The 23,054-nt window shown below is 39.8% G+C and overlaps 1 protein-coding gene across 1 annotated transcript in view; it reads left to right on the top strand.

Annotated features, from left to right (window-relative positions):
- Positions 1–23,054, top strand: part of ROR2 (receptor tyrosine kinase like orphan receptor 2) — a 148,446-nt gene that overhangs the window by 109,476 nt on the left and 15,916 nt on the right. Inside the window, exons 3-4 of the mRNA XM_027714442.2 lie at positions 3,779–4,066; positions 5,134–5,164. Of these exons, the coding sequence (XP_027570243.2) occupies positions 3,779–4,066; positions 5,134–5,164 (319 nt within the window). The remainder of the gene's footprint in view (positions 1–3,778; positions 4,067–5,133; positions 5,165–23,054) is intronic.

The following is a 23,054-nucleotide window of genomic DNA, read 5'->3' as shown; positions in this document are numbered from 1 at the left end:
GTATGATTACTTCAGAATCAGTGAGTATATAAACATCAAACTTCAGCATCATTTCTCAGAGAGGAAATGGAAATAGCAAACAGAGAGTGTGCACTTCAGAGTATTGGCAAAGGCAGAGGATGGGCAATGAGTTGCCCTGCTGCTCCTAAGCTGCTCTAGAGAACTCTGGAAAACACAAATGCTTCAAAGTTCAGTAGGTTACAATATTTTTTACTTGGTTTGCAGCAACAAGGTAATATGAAACACTGCGGAAAATACCTGTAAAATTGGCAGGAGAAATAATGAACTAAAGCCAAATTCCGACCTGCAGGAAATGGATGCAGTTACACTGAATTCAGGGAAAGCCTATTTAATCACACTGGGTCTGAATTAATTAATAAATCTTTGGCATTGATTTTGGTAGTAATGGTTTTGTTCTAGTTAATAATAGGATCAGATCCATGGATTCATATGAAATACTTTGGATGGCTTGAAAGGTATGGATCTAATTACTTCCTACAGTACCCATGGTTTAATTAGTAAAGCAGAACGGTCTAACATGGATTTAACCCTGAGTTAAAAAGTCCTAATAAGGAAAATTTACCATCTGTTTTCATCCAGGTTTATTGGAATGTAATATCCATGACTATCCCAAAAAGAAGACTTAACCCAGCTCATTTTAAATCAGAAGTTAAATAGTGGTAAAGTGAGCAAGCTGACCAGTTGCACAACAGCTGACCAGTGGCACGAGAGCAATGTAGACCTTTCATGTACTTGTGTGTGAAGAACAGAAAGTATTACAAAGAGGCAGAAAACCCACAATCCCTGGCTGTGACCTTACAGTGCTTGAATTGGCTCCACATTTTAGACATCATCTTCTCTGCCTCTTTCATTTCTTAGGAGTCAGAAACATCTCTGAGCCAGATGAATGTACCTCTGTGCTGTCTCCATGCTGGAAGTGGACCAAGTTCTTCCCCAAAAAGCCCTTAAACCATCTGTATTGCCTCCCTTGTATGAGCACATTCAGGCTGTCCCCATGATTACTGAATCATAGACCCACCAAACTACACAACACCCCAGGTTGGGAAGTGCCTCAGAAGATCATCTGGTCCAACCTTTTGGTTGAAAGAAAACCTAGACAAAATGCTCTAGCACTCTGTCCAGTCACATCTTGGAAACCTCCAGTGATAGGGGCTCCTCCACATCTCTGGGGAGTCTGTTCTCACTGCAAAAAAATGTCTGTATTCTGTTGAAATGAAACATCTCCTGATGCCACTTGCACTTCTTGCTCTTTGTGTTCTCCATGTAACTCCTTGTGAAGAGAGTCTCCGTTGTCCTTGTAGATGTCTCTTAAATACTGCAAAACTGTAATGATGTCTCCCCTGACACTTCTCTTCTACGGGTAGAAGAGACTTAACTACTTCAAGTCTTTCCTCATAGGACAGGTTCTACAGCTCTTTTATCATATTGAGAGCCCTCCTCTGGACCCTCTCCTGTCTTCCTGTGTCATTCTTGAATTTTGGGGACCCAAACTGGACATAATACTCCAGGTGTGGCCTGACAGGTACTGAGTAGATTGGGATTATTGCATCTCTCTCTCTCTCTGCTCGTAATGACCCTACGGATACAGCCCAGAATCTCAGTGATGCTGATGAGAATAAACTACATACAGATTATGAAAAAGTGACAAAATATGTTGTTGTACTCTCTCAGTAACAAGCTAAGAGTGAAATAGCTGTAGAAAATTATTTTCTAACTTGTGGAAGGATTGATCATGCTGTCTTTCTTGCTGCTAGAAATGGTTATATATAAAATATTGGCTCAAGTAGAAATTTCAATCAACTCCTTCAATTTTCTGTATTAACAAGGCAATTTACTATTTTTCTGTTCCCTGCAAGAATGTTGTCATAGTAATTCTAATTCTTCATTAATGAAATTTACCTGGAAACTACAACAAATGACACTGTTGTGGTATGACATTGGTGAGAGCATTAGTGTACTTTTTCTCCCTTTTATATGACTATTTGAAAAGAAATATTTTTTGTGTTCTGACAAAATGTTTTGAAGCCTGCTAAAGATTTGTAGATTAACAATAGGGAAACATAAAACCAAATAACAGGAAGAGTGATTATTTTATTATGGGAAAGGATAACAAATTATTTTCCTGTAAGTTTTCAATATATCATGGAGAACATATATTTGCGTTTACTTAAATTTCAATTTAAATTCACACTTGCCTACATTATATTATCTATTAGTCATTAAAGCAGGATTTCTTTTGAAAGGCCACTGGTAGAGAACAATCCAGTTTTCCAGCAAAATCTGGCTTTGCAAATTCATTATATCCTGATGTTTCTACTGCTCCCTTCTCCAGTGGTATACCTAGCCATTACACAAGAACTGATTTCCTGGTCCTGTCAAACATAAATCAAAGCAGAACATCAATTTTCTGAAAGTATTTCAGCAATTAGACTGCAAATGTTGACCATTGTATTACTGGTGTTAGATTCCTGCACAGTAATACACTATTTCTTAATTAAGCAATTGCAGAATAGTCTGATAGGAAATGGCACATGCAGACATCCATCAAAGTTGTTTGATGTTTGGATCCAACTGACACAAAAATGTAATATAATTTGAAGTATTCCTGATGCTTTATGTCTAGCTGGTATAAATTCACCGAAGCAAACATATGAGCATGACAGCTGGATACTTTTCTTACCTGTTTTGACAATCACATTATTGTTCCAGTGGAATTACATGCCTTCAAGCTGTCAGTGTGTGATGTGTGTCAGTTGCAGCACTCCTTTGCAGGACCAAATTAAATGTAAAAATAATAACCTACCAAAGATTCGACTGTCAAGTTTTGACAGTGTTCTTCCCTCAGTTCTTCCTCTTTTTTTATCACTCAGAATTCACCAATACACCCTATGTGCTTCTTGACAAGCCCTTTGTTTTCAATATACCTCAAATTAGTGCTTGTGTAAGTTTTCAGTTAAAAAAATTAAACCCATTAAACCTTATTACACAATACCCATACAGACCTTTCTTTCTCCAATTTAATCACTATTTTTGGACTTGCTGTAAAAAAACGACTCTCTGTGGTCAAATTAAAAGTGCCCTCTATTTCACAGGTTACTTCTTCAACTGAGACATCATTTCTTTAAATTGAGTGTAAGACATAGCATTACAATTTAATTATTGGATGAACCTGCCCAAATCAGACTAATTTTAAGATTTTCTTGAGTAACTGGCAAGTCAAATTAATATCTAAGAGCAACTTTTCCAGTGGTAGTTATTTTTAAGACAAATCCATGATAAGATTTACTACTTCTTACTTCTTCCAAGTAAGAAGATAAAGTGGTAAACTTACAATAATATTCCAGTATGGTTACAGTTGGGATTACTCTTTTATGGAATAAGTATGTATTTTGCTGTTAGAACAGAACAGAACAGCATTAGATGTACGTAAGGATGTTAAGCATGTGAGATGCAGAAAAAGTCATTACTGCTTCAAGATAAGTGTCCACAAAGGGTGTAAGGATTGTAATGGTATCAATTCTTTCTTGACCTTCTAATCTGCATACCTACCTGCACACCAACATGAAGTCAACCATGAAAGACAAATAGGAGTGTGATGCTGTGGTCTCCTTAGGACAGTGAATTGTATTTTCTTGAGTATGCGCCTGAAAGAAAACTGAAGCTGTTTCCAAGCTTCTCTGTTAATAAAGTGCCTTTGGGTAGGCTTTTATCACAACACAACTGAAGTCTGATCTTTCATGACCTTTTATCCTCTTAGGTTACTTCCTGACCTTTTTGGAACCAGTAAACAATATCACTGTAGTCCAGGGGCAAACAGCAATCCTCCACTGCAAGGTAGCAGGAAATCCATCTCCAAATGTCAGATGGCTAAAAAACGATGCTCCAGTGGTTCAGGAGCCAAGACGGATCATCATCAGAAAAACAGATTATGGTTCACGACTGAGAATCCAGGATCTGGATACCACAGACACAGGATACTACCAGTGCGTGGCTTCAAATGGCATGAAGACAATAACTGCAACAGGAGTGTTGTTTGTCAGGCTTGGTGAGTTCCTGGCTTTCATAATTACTCAGTCTGCTTTATAGACTAGGTATTAGTTTTCACAATAGCATAAGGAGAAATTAATTTGATGTTTTAAGAAGAATTCTCAACACAAAAGGAAATAAATAAATTGATGGCCTGGTGCCTCTCTCCTAGCACAGAACTTCTTGGCTGAACTTGATGCCCCTTTACTGGTAATAAAAGAAAGTAATTACAGATGTAAAGGTATGTAAATACACAGTGAATAAAAAAAAATTGAAGAAGTGGACATATAAAATACGAAATGGTAATATTTCATTGTCAAGAGTTTTCACTCTACTACGTAACTCAGTCTGTAAAAAAAAAAAAGTACTGAAGGGAAGGAAGAGAAGCAGTTTTCTATTTCATGTTCACAGTGCTGGGCCCATTTTTGTGAAATATCACTTCTGTACAGCCTGGCCTCCAGTTCTGTCCTTCAACAGGTGAAGTTACACCACACCTGTCAAGAAGTACTTCTGTTGCATTTTTGAGACTTAATCATCCAGCCCAAAAGCCAAGTTTTTATTTAGTTTGCCTCTGGAGCAATAGGAAAAAAATTTCCAGATAAATTTTTCTAAAAATTTATTCTAACTTTGTAATGTAAATAGTTAACTCCATGGTTTAGTTTGTAGTGATTCCCTAAATGCTGGGTATTGAACCTTGTTCCTGCTGTGATAAAAATTGTGTATCCCCTTGCCACACCATAAACTCTGAGACTAAGCCTGAGGTAAGGCTTGTTAAAAGGTAAGTGATGTGTCAAGACAACACTTTGTCTTTTTAACAGCCTGTGTTTTTATGGTGAAAGATATTTTCTAAAAATATTAGGTCCACTGAAGTTGCTTCCTGAACAGACAGTAGATTCATCTGATTTTTATTTGTGGCCTTGAAAATAGCAATATATAATTATGTGCAGGAATGCAGAGGGTTTTGTTTGAATCTTGAGACAAACTTTCCTTAAAGAGACAGTTTCCTCCAGATTGTTATTGACTTTTTTTATGATGTTGTCCTTGGGCTGAACTTGTCAGCAATGCTTGTTTGTTTTATGTTTACAGGTCCAACAAACAGCCCGAATCATAATCTTCAGTAAGTACTCTTTGGAAAATTACTTAATGCTCTCTGACCACTTTTGTTCTGTAAGAGTTTAGTTCATAAACTCTGTAAACACTACCTTCAACAACAGTGTTCTTGCTAAAATTAGCTAGTTTGATCAAAAACTGACAGAATGGAAGAACCTTTTTCAGACAGAGGTAGCGTTGTGTTACAGTAGGTTTTGATTTGATTGAGTTTTCTTGAGAAACTTCTACTTGCTTATTTCGTGTTTTGGACAAGCAAAATACCACAAAGTCACAATGTTTGAACAGTAATTGTTTACAGGGCAAGTATGGGCTAGAAGAGTGGTTAAAAATGAATGGGTAAAATGCTTGGGTTGCTGTGGTTGTAAATTTACCCATGTTTTATACTCTTATAACTTGAAAAGTCCAGTAAAACAAGACTAGAATCCTGTCTCTGAGTAGCTAAGTAAACCCCCTGTTTTTTAGTGTCATTTTGACTTGAGTGATTTGGTTTGGTGATTTCTCTAAGACTCCTGAGCTCACTTGCTCATCCATTTGTAAGAATGAAAATAGAACCGTAGAATGGTCTGGATTGCAAGGTACCTCAAAGATCATCTAGTTTCAACCCTCCTGCCTTGGACAGGGACACCTTCCACTAGATCAGGTTGCTCAAAGCCCCATCCAGTATGGCCTTGAACACTTCCAGGGGTGGGGCATCCACAGCTCATCCAGGCAACCTGTTCCAGTGCGGAGTAAAGAATTTCTTCCTAACACCTAAGGTAAACCCACCCTCTTCTAGCTAAAAGTCATTGCACCTTGTCCTGCACTATCTACCAGTATAAGAAGTCCCTCTCCTTCCTTTCCATAAGAACCCTTTAAGTACTGGAAGGCTGCAGCAGGATCTCCACAAAGCCTTCTCTGTTCTCTAGGCCAAACAACTCCAGCAGCCTCAGCCCATCTCCATCCCTCTGATCATCTTCATGACCCTCCTCTGGAACACTGTGACAGACCCACATCATTCTTGTGCTGAGGACTCCAGAGCTGAACGCAGCACTCTGGGAGGGGTCTCATGAGGGCAGATAGAGGGGAAGAATCACTTCCCTTGATCTGCTGGCCATGCTGCTTTTGGTGCAGCCCAAGATGTAGTTGGCCTTCCGTGCTGTGTGTGCACACTATTGACTCGTATCCAACTTCTCATCCACGAAAACCCCAAAGTCCTTCTCCACAGGACTTCTCTCAATGACTTCTTCTCCCAATCAGTACTCATGTCTAGGATTGTCCCAACCCAGCTGCAGAACCTTGCACTTGGACTTACAGAACTTTATGGAGTTTTCATGGGCCCACTTTTTTTTTTTTTTCTCAAGTTTGTCTGAGTCCCTCTGGATGTCATCTCATTGTTCTGTTGTGTCAACTGCTCAACTTTGCATCATCTACAGACTTGCTGAGGCTGCACTCAGTCCCACTGTCTGTGTCACTGATGAAGACATTGAAGAGCAGTGGTCCCAAGACAAAGCCCTGAGGGACTCCACTCATCACTGGCCTCCATCTGGACACAGAGCTGTTGACCAGAAATCTGTAGCTGCATCCATCCATCAGTTCCTTATCCACTGAATAGTCCATGTCTCTCCAATTTGCAGATAAGGATGTGATGTGGGATGATATCAAGCCTACAGAAGTCTGGATAGATGGCATCTGTTGGTCTTCTCTTGTCGACCATTGCCATCACTCCATCATAGGCCACCAGACTGGTCAGGCATAATTTGCCCTCAGTAAAGCCATGCTGGCTGTCTCAGATCACCTCCTTGTCTTTTATGTGCCTTAGCATATCTTCTAGGAGGATCTGCTCCATGATCTTCCCAGGCACAGAGTGAGGCTCACCCGTCTGTAGTTCTCCAGATCTTCCTTTCTTCTCCTTGTGAAAATGGGAATGGCGTTTCCTTTTTCCGTTCACCAGTGACTTCGCCTGACCACCGCAACTTTTCAAATATGATGAAAAGTAGTTTGGCAACAACATCAGCCAGTTCCCTCAGGGCCTTTGGATGCATGTCATCAGGTCCCATAGGCTTGTGGATATTCAGCTTCATCAAGTGGTCCTGAACCTGCTCTTTGCTTATAGTAGGTGGGACACTTCTCCCACACTCACCGAGATGATCAAGGACTTGAGACAAGCAGGAAGCCTGACTGAGATAAAAAACTCATTGAGTATCTCAGCCTGCTCCTTATCAGTCACCACCAGTTCATCCTTCCTTGCTACTGGAAGAATCGAGGAAATCACTACCTGTGCTCCTGATCTCTCTTCCAATTTTCCCGGGGCTCTGAAGTCTCTTTTGATTGCCCTCGGACCTCTCTTTGTTATTTCATTGCTGCCAGTTTGAACAGCCAATAGTGCAAAGTAATCGGAGGGCCTCGTTAGACTGGAGAGTTTTCCAGTAATGTCCCTCACCCGAGCCCCTGGGAGACAGCAGACTGCCCTGTGAGTTGGGTCCAGTCTGCTTATCAGACCCTCCATTCCCCTTAGAAGGGAGTCTCCTATTACAACTACCCTTCTTTTCCTCTTAGAGGAGGTCTTGATGGGTTGTACAGCTGGTGTTGTTTTAGGAGGCCCCAGTACCTCAGAAGGACCTTCACCCACCTCATCAGTTGTCTGGCTCTCTACTTCCAGAGCCTCATAACTGTTGTAGAAGGTTCCAGTCCTACCTGCCATTTTGAGGAGGAGGAACCTTCCTTCTGGCACATGCAGTGACTCCCCCTTCCAGCCTTCATCTTTAACAGACCCTTGACTGACAGCCCTTTGACTAATTTCCCTACAAGGTTCCAAGCCCACCTGCTTCTCCAGTGCATGCCTCTCTCTCCTACACGCTTTTGTTATTAATATTGTTTCTGTTACTCTTGGTTTTCTTATCTCATTGCTGTTCTCATCTCAGCCTGAGCTCTTTGTGCTTCCAGTTCTCCTCTCCAGCCCCCTGCAGGGGGAGGGGGAGGAGGGACCATCCTTTGCAGTGGTTTCAGTGGGAACACTAGATTGGAGAATACAATTCCTAAAGCATGATACAATATGATAGAGATTTAACTAGTTTTCGTATTTTCTTATAATTGATTGAAATTAGCTGTTCACGACAGAGTACACAAAAAATATGTAATCGCTTTTGTAACACTAAAATACTGCTTCAGATCTTACATCACTTTAGAAAACTGTTATGCACCTGCTCTACAAAAGAGAAAATTAGTGAGATGCCAGGAAGCTGTCTGATCTTTTATGAGATCAGAAAGGAGAGACTGGTACAAGAGGCAGCAAAATGAAATAACTCGTAATGAAGCTCTGAACTGAAGTTCAAAGATCAGTCCTCAAATGTGACTGAAGCATAGTTAACTTTGAGCACAAGGTGTAAAACTGGGAACCATGTTTTACATTTATTCATTTTTTGTTATAGAGTAAGTAATTAATCTGATTTCTCTTGGTTTCCCTAGTATTTTCCAAATGCTTCGCCTGTACTGAGGATGAACTTACTAATATTTTACAAGTATCAACATAAATAAAACATTTCAAGTAGTACAGTGAAAAAAATTAAATTCCTATGTATCTGACATGTAGTTCTTAGTTATATGTTCTCTCTTATGTGGAAGTGAATTAGGGTTCCCAAGCCATCTTTCATCCTGGTTTTGCCTAGGTTTTGAATGCTTTGCTATTCAACCTTTGCTGGTTTTGAACCTGAAATTAAAACAAAGAAAGAAATAACTCAAAAAGGAAAAAAAGATCTGTCATTTGACTTATGAAACTTCACAATGGCTCTTGTACCATTGGTATTGTTGCTGGACTTGGAAGCAGTAGTGTGCCATCATTGTTTTGGACCTGCCATTAAAAGGTGAAGTGAGGTAGATTGTAATCTACTGCTGGTAGATTATTTTCTTTTTAATATCCACTAGATTGAAGAGGAAGCTGAAACTTCAGAAGAACAAGGTCAGGTCAAAGGTCTAGTGGGAAGTCATGAGGGACTTATCGTAGGAGGTCCCGGAGCTTTCGGGCATTACAGATCTTTGCTTCATTGCATGACTATTTCAGTTTTAATTTTTTTTTCCGTTTCCTGCTTAATCAGGTTTTACCCACCTTTCCAAAGTTCCTATCTTTCTTCTGATGCTGTCTTTTTTTTTTTTTTAATTATCTTTTCACAGTCATTCCAGATGTTCCTCTGCTCCATGCCTCCTAAGTCCTTCAAATAAAATGCCGTGTTTTGGCAGTATAACTGTTTTCTTCTTGAAAACTGTGATTTTATTTTTTTTTTTTTTTTGACTGAATATTTTGCATAAAAACACGTGGGTCATTTTGTGAGCCAGAAAAAGGCAAAAGAATATCTAACTGCTTGGAGAGAGCTCTTAGGGAACAAAGGACTCTTTCTGTTTGCTGTCTGCACGGTGCAGTCTCACGTTGAGCCACATGAGAGCTGTTACTGCTGGTAGTAATGCTTCAAAAAAGACATGCTTCAGTGGGAACACCGAAACATAAAACCATTGCAACTCAGTTTAAAACTATACCTGGTGAATTTTTAAGGGGTAAGAAGCATTACCTATGTAGATACCATCTAGCAAGGTATTTTTACGCAGTCCGTGCTGTGGATTTCTAGAAATTATCTACAATTAAAGATTGACAGAGATCAAACGTGTGTTATGCAGTCAAACCTGCCAGTGTAAAAAAAGAGTCCAGACCTTCAGGGTACTGAAGTTGAGATGTTTTCACAAAAACCTGAAAGTAATAGTTTTCAACTAAATATTTAATCTTAAATTGCTGTGGATTTTTTTGAGAGATCTTTATTTTCTCTTAAGGTCCATATGTGTAAAAATTTCTAGGGATTTTTCTGTAGAAATAGAAAAATAGAATCTATCGAAATTATTTATCAAAAGTATTAAAATTATCAAAAGTACTAGTAGCTGGTACAAATTAACTTACAAAGGAAATAAAATCAAAACACAGTCAAAAAAATAGTCTCTGACTAGTGTTTGCTGTCCAGAGGACTGTGCTATTAGAGGACCCTTTTACTAGAGTACGACCCAGCAATCCTTTCTCTTACTGCATTGTGCTTTTACCTTTTGTATCATTACCATTATTAGCTTTTTCTATTCAAAAGAGGGACATCCTGTCTGTTCAGAAAGGTGCAAGTGTGCGAAAATAAAATAAATGGTTAGTAAATATCAGAATTTTTTTTTAATATGATATAAAATAAAGCAACAGATGTTAATCTCTTGGAGTCTCAAGAGTAGGCAGGCAGAAACAGTTCCCTTCCCTTCTAGAAGTGTTGGTTTTACAGGATAAATTAATTCTAAAAGTTTGTATGTTCTCTAGTCTAACATATTTTCTTTCGAATCAAATGGTTAGACTGAATTTTACCCATTGGGCAAATTCCTGTTTTGAAGCAGTTCAGATTACTTATTAAGGCTGTAACTGTAGTGGTGCCACCTTGAAGGGAACTTGGGATGGAAGATATCTGGCAGTTTGTTGGCTTTTAGGGCTTCTGGAAAATCTAGTAAGGCTTTAGCAGAAGTGAGGAAGGCACAACAGAATACAGGCAGAAAGAAGAACCTATAAGCTCAGCCTTTGCAAAGTGTAGGTGAAACTGGCTCTGTTGCCAGTCCTTCACGTTTCCCTACATGACCTTTCTGCAATCTGCTCAGGATACCAGGAGGCAAACATTTCCATCCAGGGCCCTGTGAAGGGGAACTGGGCTTTTCAAAAAACTTTTGAGAAGTCCTTGTTTTATTGAACGCTGGCTAAGATCAGTTCTCGGTTTGCAGCCTTTGATGCCAGTATGGTGGACCCTTAGAAGGAGAAATTGGTGGGAAGAAACACTGTCATCAAATAGAAATTACCCATTACTTTGGAGAGGAATTTTTGATATAATAATCACTCTTAATAAATTTGCATGCTCTCATGCCTGATTTTCTTCAAATAGTTTCAGACAACAGTTAAATTTTTAAAGATTCAGTCCATTGAAGAAAAGTGATGAAGCAATTGTAGTTGAGAAGAAAAAGCAGTTCTTTCAAACAGTGGAAAACAGAATGTTTAAAAACTAGTAATGCATGTCTGTTGAAACTCTAATGAGGAATCCTGCGACGGGCAATTTATTTTCCATGGTCAGCATATCCCATGGCTTTTATTACATAGCCAAAGCACACTTTTTCTGTGACCCCTTGGGGAACTTCTGCATGATGTGAGGGGCACTCATACACCTTTATGATGGGAACAGATATCTTTTCATCATGTGATGAATCTCCATGTAATTATAAGATGGAAAAGAGAATATAGGATCTTGGTAAAGAAGGTGGAAAGGAGTGAATCATCAGAGTGTTTTACCCTCAGACCACCTCCCTGCCCATGACTGGGGTCTTCCAGGTAAAAGACAGTAGCTGAGGGGGCAAATAGTTTTGTATACTGAATCTGTCAGGCAAACCAAAGGTACCTAACATCATACTAAAAAGGAAGAATGCTTTCCTTACCATCAAACAACACCACCACTCGTATCGTCCTCCTCTCCTCAGGTGGGGTGGCAAATATTCTTTACTCTCAGTGCAGTTCATTCACTGACGACATTGTTAATCTTCTAAATTATGCAAGATTGTCTTAAAATTCACATAAACAGATGTTTTTATAACCAGTACAGTGTTGCCTCAACTCTGAATTACAGTGTTAATTGAGGCCCATGAGAACCAGGTGTTTGATGATGGATCTCCTCCAGAATGACATGCAACGCCTTTTGTTTCATCAAAATATTCACAGGGCAGAGACAACCATATTTCAACTATATATATTTTTCTAAGATGTTTGTGGTAACAAGTTGAATTTACAGAATAAGCGCATACTTTGTGTTCTTGTTTCCTGTTTTAATCAAGGCAGAAGAAGGATTTAGTGATTAAAACACTGGACTGTAACTTTAGAGGTCTGGATTCAATTTCTGACTGTACTCCTGTCTCCATGTGTGATTGCAGCAAGTTGTTTAACCTTTGTCTCTCCATGTTTTGTATATCAAATGGAGGTGGTGGATCTTGGGAATTTTTTGCCTTCCTCTACTATAGGATTATCTCAAAATGCTTAAGATACACTCTCTCCCTATAAAACATGGAATGTTATTCCTATTTTACGAGTGATGAACTGAGGCACAGATTATCTCGGGCTGTTGTATATTAAACAGCATGTGTTTGTCTTGGCAGATTTCCTGACTCCCTGACAATCCAATTTGGAGATCTGGCTGGAACATGCTGCAATTCCCTCACAGCCCCCGTGTGTCAGTTTCCTTTTTTCTCTCAAGGTCGGGGGAAGGCTGTATTTCACCCTTCTGTGGGTTTGGGGCTCCTTTCAGGGGATTTGGATTCACAATCTCAGATCTGCATCTGGCTTCATCAGTTTAAATATCCTTCGACAGTCTCTCAGGCCCAGACAGGAAATTTGGAGCAAGGAGGAAACTAAAACCAAGGTTGCACTAAATGACTTTGCATACTCTTTTCTCTCTTAGCTATCTTAGAGCATAATTTTTCAGTTTTTCCTCTTGTTATGTAGGATACAGCCTAGTAGAGCTCATAAGCATACCATGTCACAAATTAACCCACAACTGGAAGTTATACTCTCTTCTGCCCAGAGACGTAGGGTGTACTCAGAGGAAGCTGACCCTCTGTCTTGTAATAAAAACTGAGTTTTTTACCCTAATATTACTTATATGTTTCCAAAAAATAATTTTTTTGCTTATTTAAACCCCCAGAATATGTTTAATATCTTAAAGACGCATAATATGTGTAATTCAGGACAGAGTTTAAGAGCAGTGGAAGTACTATTTTGGTTTGGTTTGCTTTGCACCACTCCATATCCCAGCTTCCTCCCACACTACATAGTTTCTTCAGCTTTAATCTTCCACTTAAATGTTTTCTAATCACCAGTAAATAAATGATGAACAATCTAATGCATTTTGTATTATTTAGTGATAGCAGTAAAAATTCAGTGTGCTTACAAAATTGATGAATTTTAGAAGCCAGATGTGTATTTAAACTAATATACATAACATCCTGGAGCAGACAGAGGTGTCTGTACTCCTGCAGCTTGTTATCTGGGGAAGCTATTTCAAGTGGGAGGTTTTTTTGCCTTCCCATCAGAAGAATGGAAGAACAAAAGAAAGAAGCTGACAGGGAATGTATAGGGGGGAAAAGGATAATAGGTGTCTTTTATGCTTACTAATCCATATTGTTCAGAAACCCCCCCAAAACAAAAGGAAGCCAAGCATATGCAAAGATAGATCTGCAGGAAAGCTTTACCTTCTTTGTGCTACTGTATAAATCAAATGTCCTTGTATAAATTAAAGTGTAACGCAGCAACTTTGCACTGCCCTACAGAGAGAGACTGGTTGCAAAGACAAGAGAGCAACCCTATGGGAGTTGCCTGTAGTTGGGCAAGATTTCCCTTAGAAAGAAGAAGAAATTAGTTACATTTCTTATAGTTGAGCTAACTTAGGGTTAAATGTAGAAAGCACCTTCCCACCTTGACAGCGGTGCTGTCAAGAAACTTTCGAAAGGATTGGATGAAGCATTATAATGAATGTAATGAGTGTAATATGTGGGGTTACAAACATGCAATACACCAAAGCACACAAATACTTTCTTTCCTGAGAGTTCTGCTTCTCAAAATTCAGGCATTTAGCTTGTAGGTGGATATTAAAGGAAGCTGATGGTTTCCTGCAGGTGAGAATTCACCCACGTGCAGCCTGTGTGCTGGGAGATCCTGCTTCCTTCTCTGCAGAGCAGTGGCTAGGTTTGTGGTAGCCAACAGAAAAGCTGTAAGGTGCAACACTTAAGATGTGCAACACACGGCAACGAGCCAATTACAGCTCTGACTTTGTAAATACGTGACCCCAATACCCTCTTCCAGCAAATTCCAGATCAGCAGCAGGTGCTTAGGTTTGAGCTGCTCAGAGGAACAAGTTTCATTAAACTACCAAAGAAGTAAGACTTGTTATTCCCTTTAAGGATATATGTAAATTGATATTCAAAGTAGTAATGGCCCTCAGGCTTTTGGCAAGTAGCTACTGCAGCTGTTGGACATCCCTGATATAATCAGCAATCTTTAGTGTGTTTGGATTCTACTTCTCTCTCCCTCCCCTACTCTCATTCGTTCAGTGGCTTAAATGGCTTTCAAAGTATTTATTGTACGTCTTACAAAAGGACAGCTATATGTCCCTGAGACTTCCTGTAGGCATTTGATGCCACATTGAGTTTAATTAGAGTTCCTTAGGATGCTGAATAGCCTCTAAGTGCATACAAGGAAAGGGTAAATGTTGTAGTTAGGCACAAAGATAAAGGAACGCTATTCTAATGAAAAGTAGGTAATTTAACCAAACGAGATAATGCTGGAACACCACACCATAAATCATCCTTTCAATTTTTATGCCTTTACGGTTAGTTTTTCCCTACTTTTGTATTATTATGTTCTCTATTTCAGTTTGAAAGAGCCAAACAAACTGTAGATGCAATTAATTTAGTGTACTTGAGAAAAGGTCGAATAGATGGTTTAGCTGGTAAAATTTGAACAATTCTACTCAAAACTAAATAACATTAAGAGCGATGGAAGGGATTGCTTTTAAAAGGGAGAAAGAAAGTGTGGTGAGGAAATCCGCTCTTACAAATTGATACTGCTCTGTTAAGCCTTAAAATCTGAAGTATTTGAGGTAATGCTGCTCTAAATATAAAGTGGCAAGAAGCATATCATCAACTGTTTCTCACACTCCTCAAAGAGCTTATTCATAGGTCTTCCATTTCTCATTTTGTTCACTCTGATGCCATAGGAGAGGAAAAGGATTACTCTAGGTGGGACAAAAAGGATGATATACCTCATAATCTTTGCTTTTATGAATAAGTATGCACACACATACACATACTTCCCTCCTCCCCAGGTTTTTCTAACAGTTCAATTTGCAGGCCAGAAAGGGTGTTTACTCCTGCCTCACCATGCCTTTCTTCATGCTGGGAGGTGTCTCCTTAGTTCCGCAGGCTGACCTGCATATAGAAACCCTTGTACTTTAATCTGACTCAGTTTTGCAAAATTATGTGGACAAACCTCTGTTTTTTTGCCTTCCTAACGACAGTGTAGTAGTTCCAGATTACAAAACAATGATAGAGGGGTAAAGAGAAGGAATAGGAAAGAATGCATTAGAATATAAATACAATACAGTGGCTCCAATTGGCAGGGAACTACAAAAATCATTTAGTCTGACTTCTTGATCACTCCATGGTTGGCAAAAGTTAAAGCCTGTTATTAGGGGCCTCTCTTTAAGGCACTGACAGGCATGGGTCATCAACCACCTCTTTGGGGAACCTGTTGCAGTTTGACCACCCTGCTGGCAAGGAAATGGTTCCTAACTTTCAGTCTGAACCTACCCTGATGCAGTTTTGAACCATTCCCACATGTCCTGTAGCTGGATCCCAGGAAGAACAGACCAGCACTTCCCTCTCCTCCTCCCATCCTGAGAAAACTGTAGAGAGCAGTCAGGTCACACCTCAGCATCCTTCTCCTCAAACGTAGCCAAATTCAGAGTCCTCAGCTGCTACTCTTTGTACACTCCTTCGAGCCCTTCCATCAGCTTTGTTGCCCTCCTCTGGATGCACTGAAGTACCTTCACTTCCCTCCCCCCTCCCCAAAGAGAAATGAAATATTGAAAAATTCTCTGGCCTCAGTTTTTGAAACATCTGACCACTCGTTTAGAACTAAAAAAAAAAAAAAAAAATAAATTTAAAAATTATCTTTGGACTGTGGAAAACAGCAGCTCTTTACTCTAAGAAGTAAAGAGCAGCTATGAAAATAGTCTCTAACATTGGGAAGTATTCACAAACTGTAACTTTCTGCAACATGGCCTAGAATTAGAATCATGGAATCATAGAATCGATTGGGTTGGAAAAGACCTCCGAGATCATCGAGTCCAACCCTTGGTCCAAATCCAGTCCATTTACTAGATCATGGCACTCAGTGCCACGTCCAATCTGCGTTTAAAAATCTCCAGGGATGGTGAATCCACCACCTCTCTGGGCAGCCCATTCCAATGCCTGATTACTCTCTCTGTAAAGAATTTTCTCCTGATATCCAACTTAAATCTCCCCCGGCGGAGCTTAAGCCCGTGCCCCCTTGTCCTATTGCTGAGTGCCTGAGAGAAGAGACCAACCCCCACCTGGCTGGAACTTCCCTTCAGGTAGTTATAGACGGTGATGAGGTCACCTCTGAGCCTCCTCTTCTCCAGGCTAAACAACCCCAGCTCCCTCAGCCTCTCCCCATAGGACTTATGCTCCAGTCCCTTCACCAGCCTTGTTGCTCTTCTCTGGACCCGCTCCAGCACCTCAATATCCTTCCTGAACTGAGGGGCCCAGAACTGAACACAATACTCAAGGTGTGGCCTCACCAACGCAGAGTACAGGGGAAGGATCACTTCCCTGCTCCTGCTGGCCACGCTATTTTTGATACAGGACAAGATCCCATTGGCCTTCTTGGCCACCTGGGCACACTGTTGGCTCATGTTGAGCTTCCTGTCAATTAGTACCCCCAGGTCCCTTTCTGCCTGGCTGCTTTCCAGCCACTCTGTGCCCAGCCTGTAGCGCTGCATGGGGTTGTTGTGGCCAAAGTGCAGGACCCGGCACTTGGCTTTATTGAACTTCATCCCATTGGAATCAGCCCATCTCTCAAGTCTATCCAGATCCCTCTGCAGAGCCCTCCTGCCTTCCAGCAGGTCGACACTCCCTCCCAGTTTGGTGTCATCAGCAAATTTGCTGATGATGGACTCAATCCCCTCATCTAAATCATCAATAAAGATGTTAAACAGGACTGGACCCAACACAGACCCCTGGGGAACACCACTGGTGACCGGCTGCCAGCTGGATGCAGCTCCATTCACCAGCACTCTCTGGGCCCGACCCTCCAGCCAGCTCCTAATCCAGGAGAGGGTGCACTTGTCCAAGCCATGGACTGCAGCTTTTCCAGGAGTATATTATGGGAGACAGTGTCAAAGGCCTTGCTGAAGTCTAGATAGACCACATCCACAGCCTTCCCCTCATCCACCAGGTGGGTCACCTGGTCATAAAAGGAGATCAGGTTGGTCAGACAGGACCTGCCCCTCCTAAACCTGTGCTGGCTGGGTCTGATCCCTTGTCCATCCTGGAGGTGCTGTGTGATTGCACTCAGGATGATCTGCTCCATAACCCTGCCAGGCACCGAGGTCAGGCTGACAGGCCTGTAGTTGCCAGGGTCCTGCTTGCAGCCTTTTTTGTGGATTGGGGTGACATTCGCCAACCTCCAATCATCTGGGACCTTCCCAGAGAGCCAGGACTGTTGGAAGATGAATTAGTTCATATTCCATCCATAAAAACTAACAGAGAAGCTAACAAGTATTTAGTATTGTTGCTTAGATGTTTTTAAAGATTTTTTCAGATAAATGGAATAGGCTAATTTTTTCTTAAGTCTGGAACACTGACACTTCAGTGTTATATGGTTATAAGTATCAGTGTTTCAGTAGATTTAATAAACATGCTCTGCAAAAGACTTTGAAGATGAATACTTGGATATAGTTATGTAACCAATTTATAGCTGATGCTGTGATAACTTCTGGCTATTTTACAAAGCTCTCTGCTACCAGATGTATAATGGCTGTGGTAACTGAAATAGAAAAGCCACATTTGTTTTGTTTAAAAAAATAGAAGAAAGAAGGGGAGGGGAAAATGCCAGTACAGTTTTTTTCTTTTTTTTTTTTTTTTTTCATTTGCTCAGATTCTTACATAAGTGACCACATTTGTAATGGCATGGTTGGTTAAAATATTTTTAATTCTGAAAAAAAAATATTTTTTTTTGGTGCAAAAATATCTTAACTTTTTAACCTCTACTAAAAAGCCAGGAAGCACTTTGTAGAAAGCTTGTATTTCCCGTCATTCAAGAAAAAAAACCAAAATGGAAACCTTAGGGCACTTACATGGGATTTCATTTTTCTATTTTAAATTATCCCTTTTGTCTTTCTTGTAACCTCCCCTTCTCTTTGGATTTATATAACTGGTTATTTTTGACCATGTTTTCATTGTCTTCTTTTCTCTCAAGACTTCCTACCTCCTACCTGTCTTCTTGGCGTACGTATGAAATCCCATCCGTGGCTTTAAATCAGCTAAACAATAATGTAAAATTTTTATTCGTGCGTAAAGTCTGCCTCTGTGGGTAAATTACAATGCACTAGCATCTACCTGAAAACTTACACGATTTTTTTTTTTTTAAATGACCATACCAGGTTAGGCCCAGGTGGCATTTGTAGAGTGGGGTGAGCTTCACACTAGGGAAGGTCGGAGCAGCCTGTTGGGAGGTGAGCTGCCCTTTGCCCACCCACTCCCAGGGGTCAGAAGGGACCCCAGTTCCCAGACCAGTCCCCTTGGTGAGCCCCGACACCCACCCCTCCCTCCTTCCCTGCTTGTTAGAGGCTTTTCAGTGAGGGTCTGCTGAACCTGCTGACTTTCCTTGGAGGTATCAGAAAAAGACAATTTATTACACAGTCATAACACACTGAGAGGAGTAATGTGCCCTAAAAAAAAAAAACAAACAAACAAACAAAAAAAAAACAACAAAAAATGGGTGGAGAGGGGACCTCATAATGGTTTCTTTGGTGAGTGAGAAGCTGGAATGCTGCATGGCAAGGTTCACGTTCCCATATGTTGAAATTGTTTTTTTCTGAAGGCTTTTTTCTCAATTTTCCAGTACCCGTGGTTGCAACAGAGATGTTTCTGTTAAAAATATCTGACACTCAGCAAAACAGACCTGCAGCCTTCCTTGGATTGCCAGCTGACTCACTTGATTTCAAGATTTCATCCCAACGTGCTGACACCTATGAAAGCAGAGGGAGAATTTACAAAAATGTCCTTCGAGTCAACCGAGGGAGAGAGTTAGAATGTTATTGGCAGAATATAAGATAATCTGTTTGAAGTTGCATGTGGTAACCAGAGGATTGTGGCTGGTTATACGTTTAGGAACAATCCTCCTTTTTTGTGCAGAAGTTCAGGACATTGATATGTTGTTTAGTTTTGCTTCTTTGACTATTTTACCCATCTTAGTGTAGTAAAAGCCATTCTGCCACCTGTATGTCTGTACGTGATTGCTGTACTTTGGAACTGCAGCATTTTTTGGTACACTGAAAACTTTTCTAAACTTGGAAAGCAGTAACAAATATGTGAATGCACATGATACCATCAAACCACAGCAGCAGGGAGTGCTATCTAATGAGCTTTCCGAGCAGTTTTATGTGTTCAGTTCTTTCATATACGTTTGCCTGTGAGGGCTGGGTGCTTTTCTTGTTGGAGTGAGGGAGGATTAGTTTTGTGAAAGAAACAAAGGCAATGCCATTTTCTCTTGGTTTCATCCACTTAAATTATTGAATGGCGGTATCTTTTATCAAGGACACAGCTCAGCTAAGAGTGCTGACACCATCTAAGGCAATGCCTACTGACGGAGTACAATTTGGGTCATGATTCAGTGAAGGTACATGGTTAAACCCTACTGATCTTCTCTCCCTTTTTTGTGTTTAAATGTTTTTTAAATATTTTGTATTAAAAGAATCCTCCTTTCACAGTAGCATCAGAATATATGTTTAAAGCATTATTTGGACTATGTTTCAGAGATAGGCTTTGGAGTCTGAGTTTTGTATTTAAAAATACTGATTTTATAACCCTTTGCAGAAATAATTTCAATAGTCTAAAAATTAGGTTGTTGTAAAGTTTCAAGTTGCCATTTGACAAACAAGCTGCTTTTCTTTAGATTGCCACAAACACTAAGTCCATTTGTAGCTGTTTTTTTACAAATGACATTACAATTACTTGCCCTATCTATTACCTGGCTTAAAATGCTGCCTCAAATCCTATGATTAATATGAAAAAAATCATCATTTAATATAACTAGTAGAATAAAGATCAAGTGGGGTATTTTTACTGATCTTAAACATTGAGTCTGGAGTTTCAGCTCACAGTGTACTTTTTTTAGTAGCTAGCAGATAAATATTCCAGTCAAATGCAACACAATTGCTCTGTTCAGTAATTGTGACTTTCAGTGAATTCTTTTAAGGATTCTGTGATGTATAGTTTTCAGATAAAAAGCAAGAAATATTCAGCTAAGTTGCATGCTTGTATCTTGCTTTTTGGGTCTATTGCTACACTCAATGAGCATCTGGTAGCAAAAGTCACGGGTCATATCCATGGTGAGTGTAAATTGTCATAGGTCCATTGATTTCAACTGAGCTATGACTATTTATACAAATTCCCCTGCTTGTTAGTTTTTTACTTTTTAACACTAAACGCCTTCTTTTCTGATAGTATTTTTTACACTCCCTTAGTGTATAGGAAAAGTTTTATACCCCTCTTGTATTGTACTACTCTAAGTCTCTCTTTGAGGTGTTAACTACATCGATGTGTGTTTCCTGATATGCCAGGGGCACTGATCTTTAGACACAGGTGAAGATGTGCAAACAATGATTTTAAGTGCCGGAAAGGTGGGTTATTTGCAGAAACCTATGGCCAGAATTGTTTGTTCAGAGAATGAATACAGGTAGGGCAGGAAGCCTGTGGCTGTGTCCCATGATGTGGGTGCAGGGTAGTCTCCCTGCAGGCAGGGCCCCAGTGAAGCAGCCAAGTTGTCTCTGCCATCCTTTCACATGTTGCCTTTAGCAGGCAGGGCACAGGTGTGCACGTGTGGAGTTTTTGGTGATTTATGGTTGGTGGGTTTTGGGATTTTTTGAGGTTTTCCTGTACACCTGGGTTTTGGAAACTATGCTAAAATCTCCAACCTGTTTGTGTGAGTTGCTGAATTTCTGGCCTATGTGGGCAGAAATTATGGATGACATCAGAAGCAGCTGGCATTAGCCCAGCCTTTCAGTGGATACTAATAGCTCAAGCCATACTTATTTTAAAATAATCCATTCTTTTCCTCTGTCAATTATTTATACCCCAGTCCTGTTGCCCTGAATGTCAGCAGTAAAACTTCTGTTGACGTTCTGTGCACTATGGGAGGCCTATGAGAAAAAGCAATTTTATAGCCCATTGTAACTATTACTTTAAAAGGCAACCCTCCTGACGAATTTTGCTTCATGGTGAAACAAGGAATTGAGTGTTTTATTTGATGTTTTCTCTGAAGACAAACCTGACCAGAAAGTAGCAAGCGTTTTTCCACAGTAACATTAATATATATTTACTACGTTTTTGACAAGAGGCAAATTTTATAGATGTGATACAGCATATGAAAAAGCAGCACCTTTCTCTTCTCTCAGATCTTGATATTTGGGAATATCTGGAGACATAAACTCATTTTAGCCATTGAAAAGTTATCCTCTTTTGAACAGAGTTTGCTCCCCTGCACTATGATATGATCATGTCAAGAGTAAGGGTAACAAATTACAGCAGCTGTAGTGCAACATTATAAGAGGTCCTTATTTTGAGATTTGGTATAAACAAACCATGAATACATACGCATATTAAAAAAATGAAGCTCCTGATTTTTTTGCTGCAGCTCTTTTTAATGCCCTTCCCACAAGTCAGAGTGATTTGCCTTTCTTTGATTAAACATAAACCAGTTACCCCTTTATACTTTTTGTATTGCAGGTCATTTAACTTGTGTGCTTTCTGTTTATGAAGTAGCTACACACTGGGCTAAGTAAACTCATAATGTGAAAAAACATTCCCTCTGATCTTTCTGTCAGTCATAATTATTGTCTTCACAAAGCTTCTGACATCAGTTTTCAAGTTGTAACTATCAAAAATCCTGAGACTCTTCCACAAGATGAGTGACCGTAAACCAAACGTTGTATTTCTCTACCCATAGCAAATAGGATGACATAAATAATTTTTCCTTTCACTCATCTATCACAGTCTAATTGTGGTTCTCTGTGCAGTTGTCCTTGCTTTGCCATTCCAGTTATAATGAAATATGAGGGGGAGTCCTAATATTCTCAGTATTTTACAGTTCTTAACTAAAACTGTTAAATCCCTGGACAGCAGGAAAGAGGGTTAAAACTTTGGATTTGTTATTTGTTGTGGGAAAATTTATTGGAAATTTTAATTGCAGTCAACTTGCTTGTGGGAAACTGCTGTAACAAAGTTTCTACTACCTTTTAAAAGCTGAGCTCTGGAATATCCTGTTATGTTCTATGAATTGGTTTAGCGTTGTTTTCTCTGGTAAATTGTAGGCTGAGGATGTGTCCTTCCATATAAATGCTAGGGTAGGTTGGTAGGGTATTATTAAATGAGATTTTTTTTTCCCAATGTATTCAATCAAAATTCCCTCTGAGTTTTCTGGAGGATTTCTGAGTTTCTTTTTATGGCTGATGCATTGTTGTGTCTCTTCTATTTTCAGGATAGTAGATTTAACTTACAAGTTTCTGCTGTCTTTGTAACCAAAACTCGTAGTATGCAATCAGAATAAAGATGTCTCACTAGCAAATGAATATGTGGATACCTCTCAGTTCTGCTTTCAGAATTCCCTTTGTGAACCCTTGCTAGAAATTGTTAGGTCTTCACGCGTTTTCTCTATTCTTCTGCAAAACCACAAGGTTTGCACTTACTTGGGGCACTAAATACGTCCTTAAAACTCTCATCAGACTTGAGTGTTTCACGGGGTGATTGTAGTTTTGAAGAGTTTCCATGGTGGCCTTTGTTTTACTGAGAAACTTTTTTGTTTGATATGCCCTCTGGTCTGTTCAGCTGTGACAGATGCAAACAATAGGTGGTGTAACACAGATAGGATATAGTGTATTGTGCCCAGATGTATTCTTTCAGTATTTCAGGCTTTCCGTGAGGAAAATCCTCTTTGTTTCCTAGATATTTTCTTTTGCAGTATTTTGTTCAGTGTTCTTTCTGTGTCACATGTGAAATTAAAGTAATGCTTAATACGAGGGTGG

This window comes from Pipra filicauda, unplaced genomic scaffold, assembly GCF_003945595.2.
Source record: "Pipra filicauda isolate LSUMZ 115617 unplaced genomic scaffold, ASM394559v2 scaffold216_size1298047_pilon, whole genome shotgun sequence".
In the NCBI taxonomy this organism is placed as follows: Eukaryota; Metazoa; Chordata; class Aves; order Passeriformes; family Pipridae; genus Pipra; species Pipra filicauda.
Note: the sequence above shows the minus strand (reverse complement) of the source record. Positions and strands in the feature narration are given on the sequence as shown.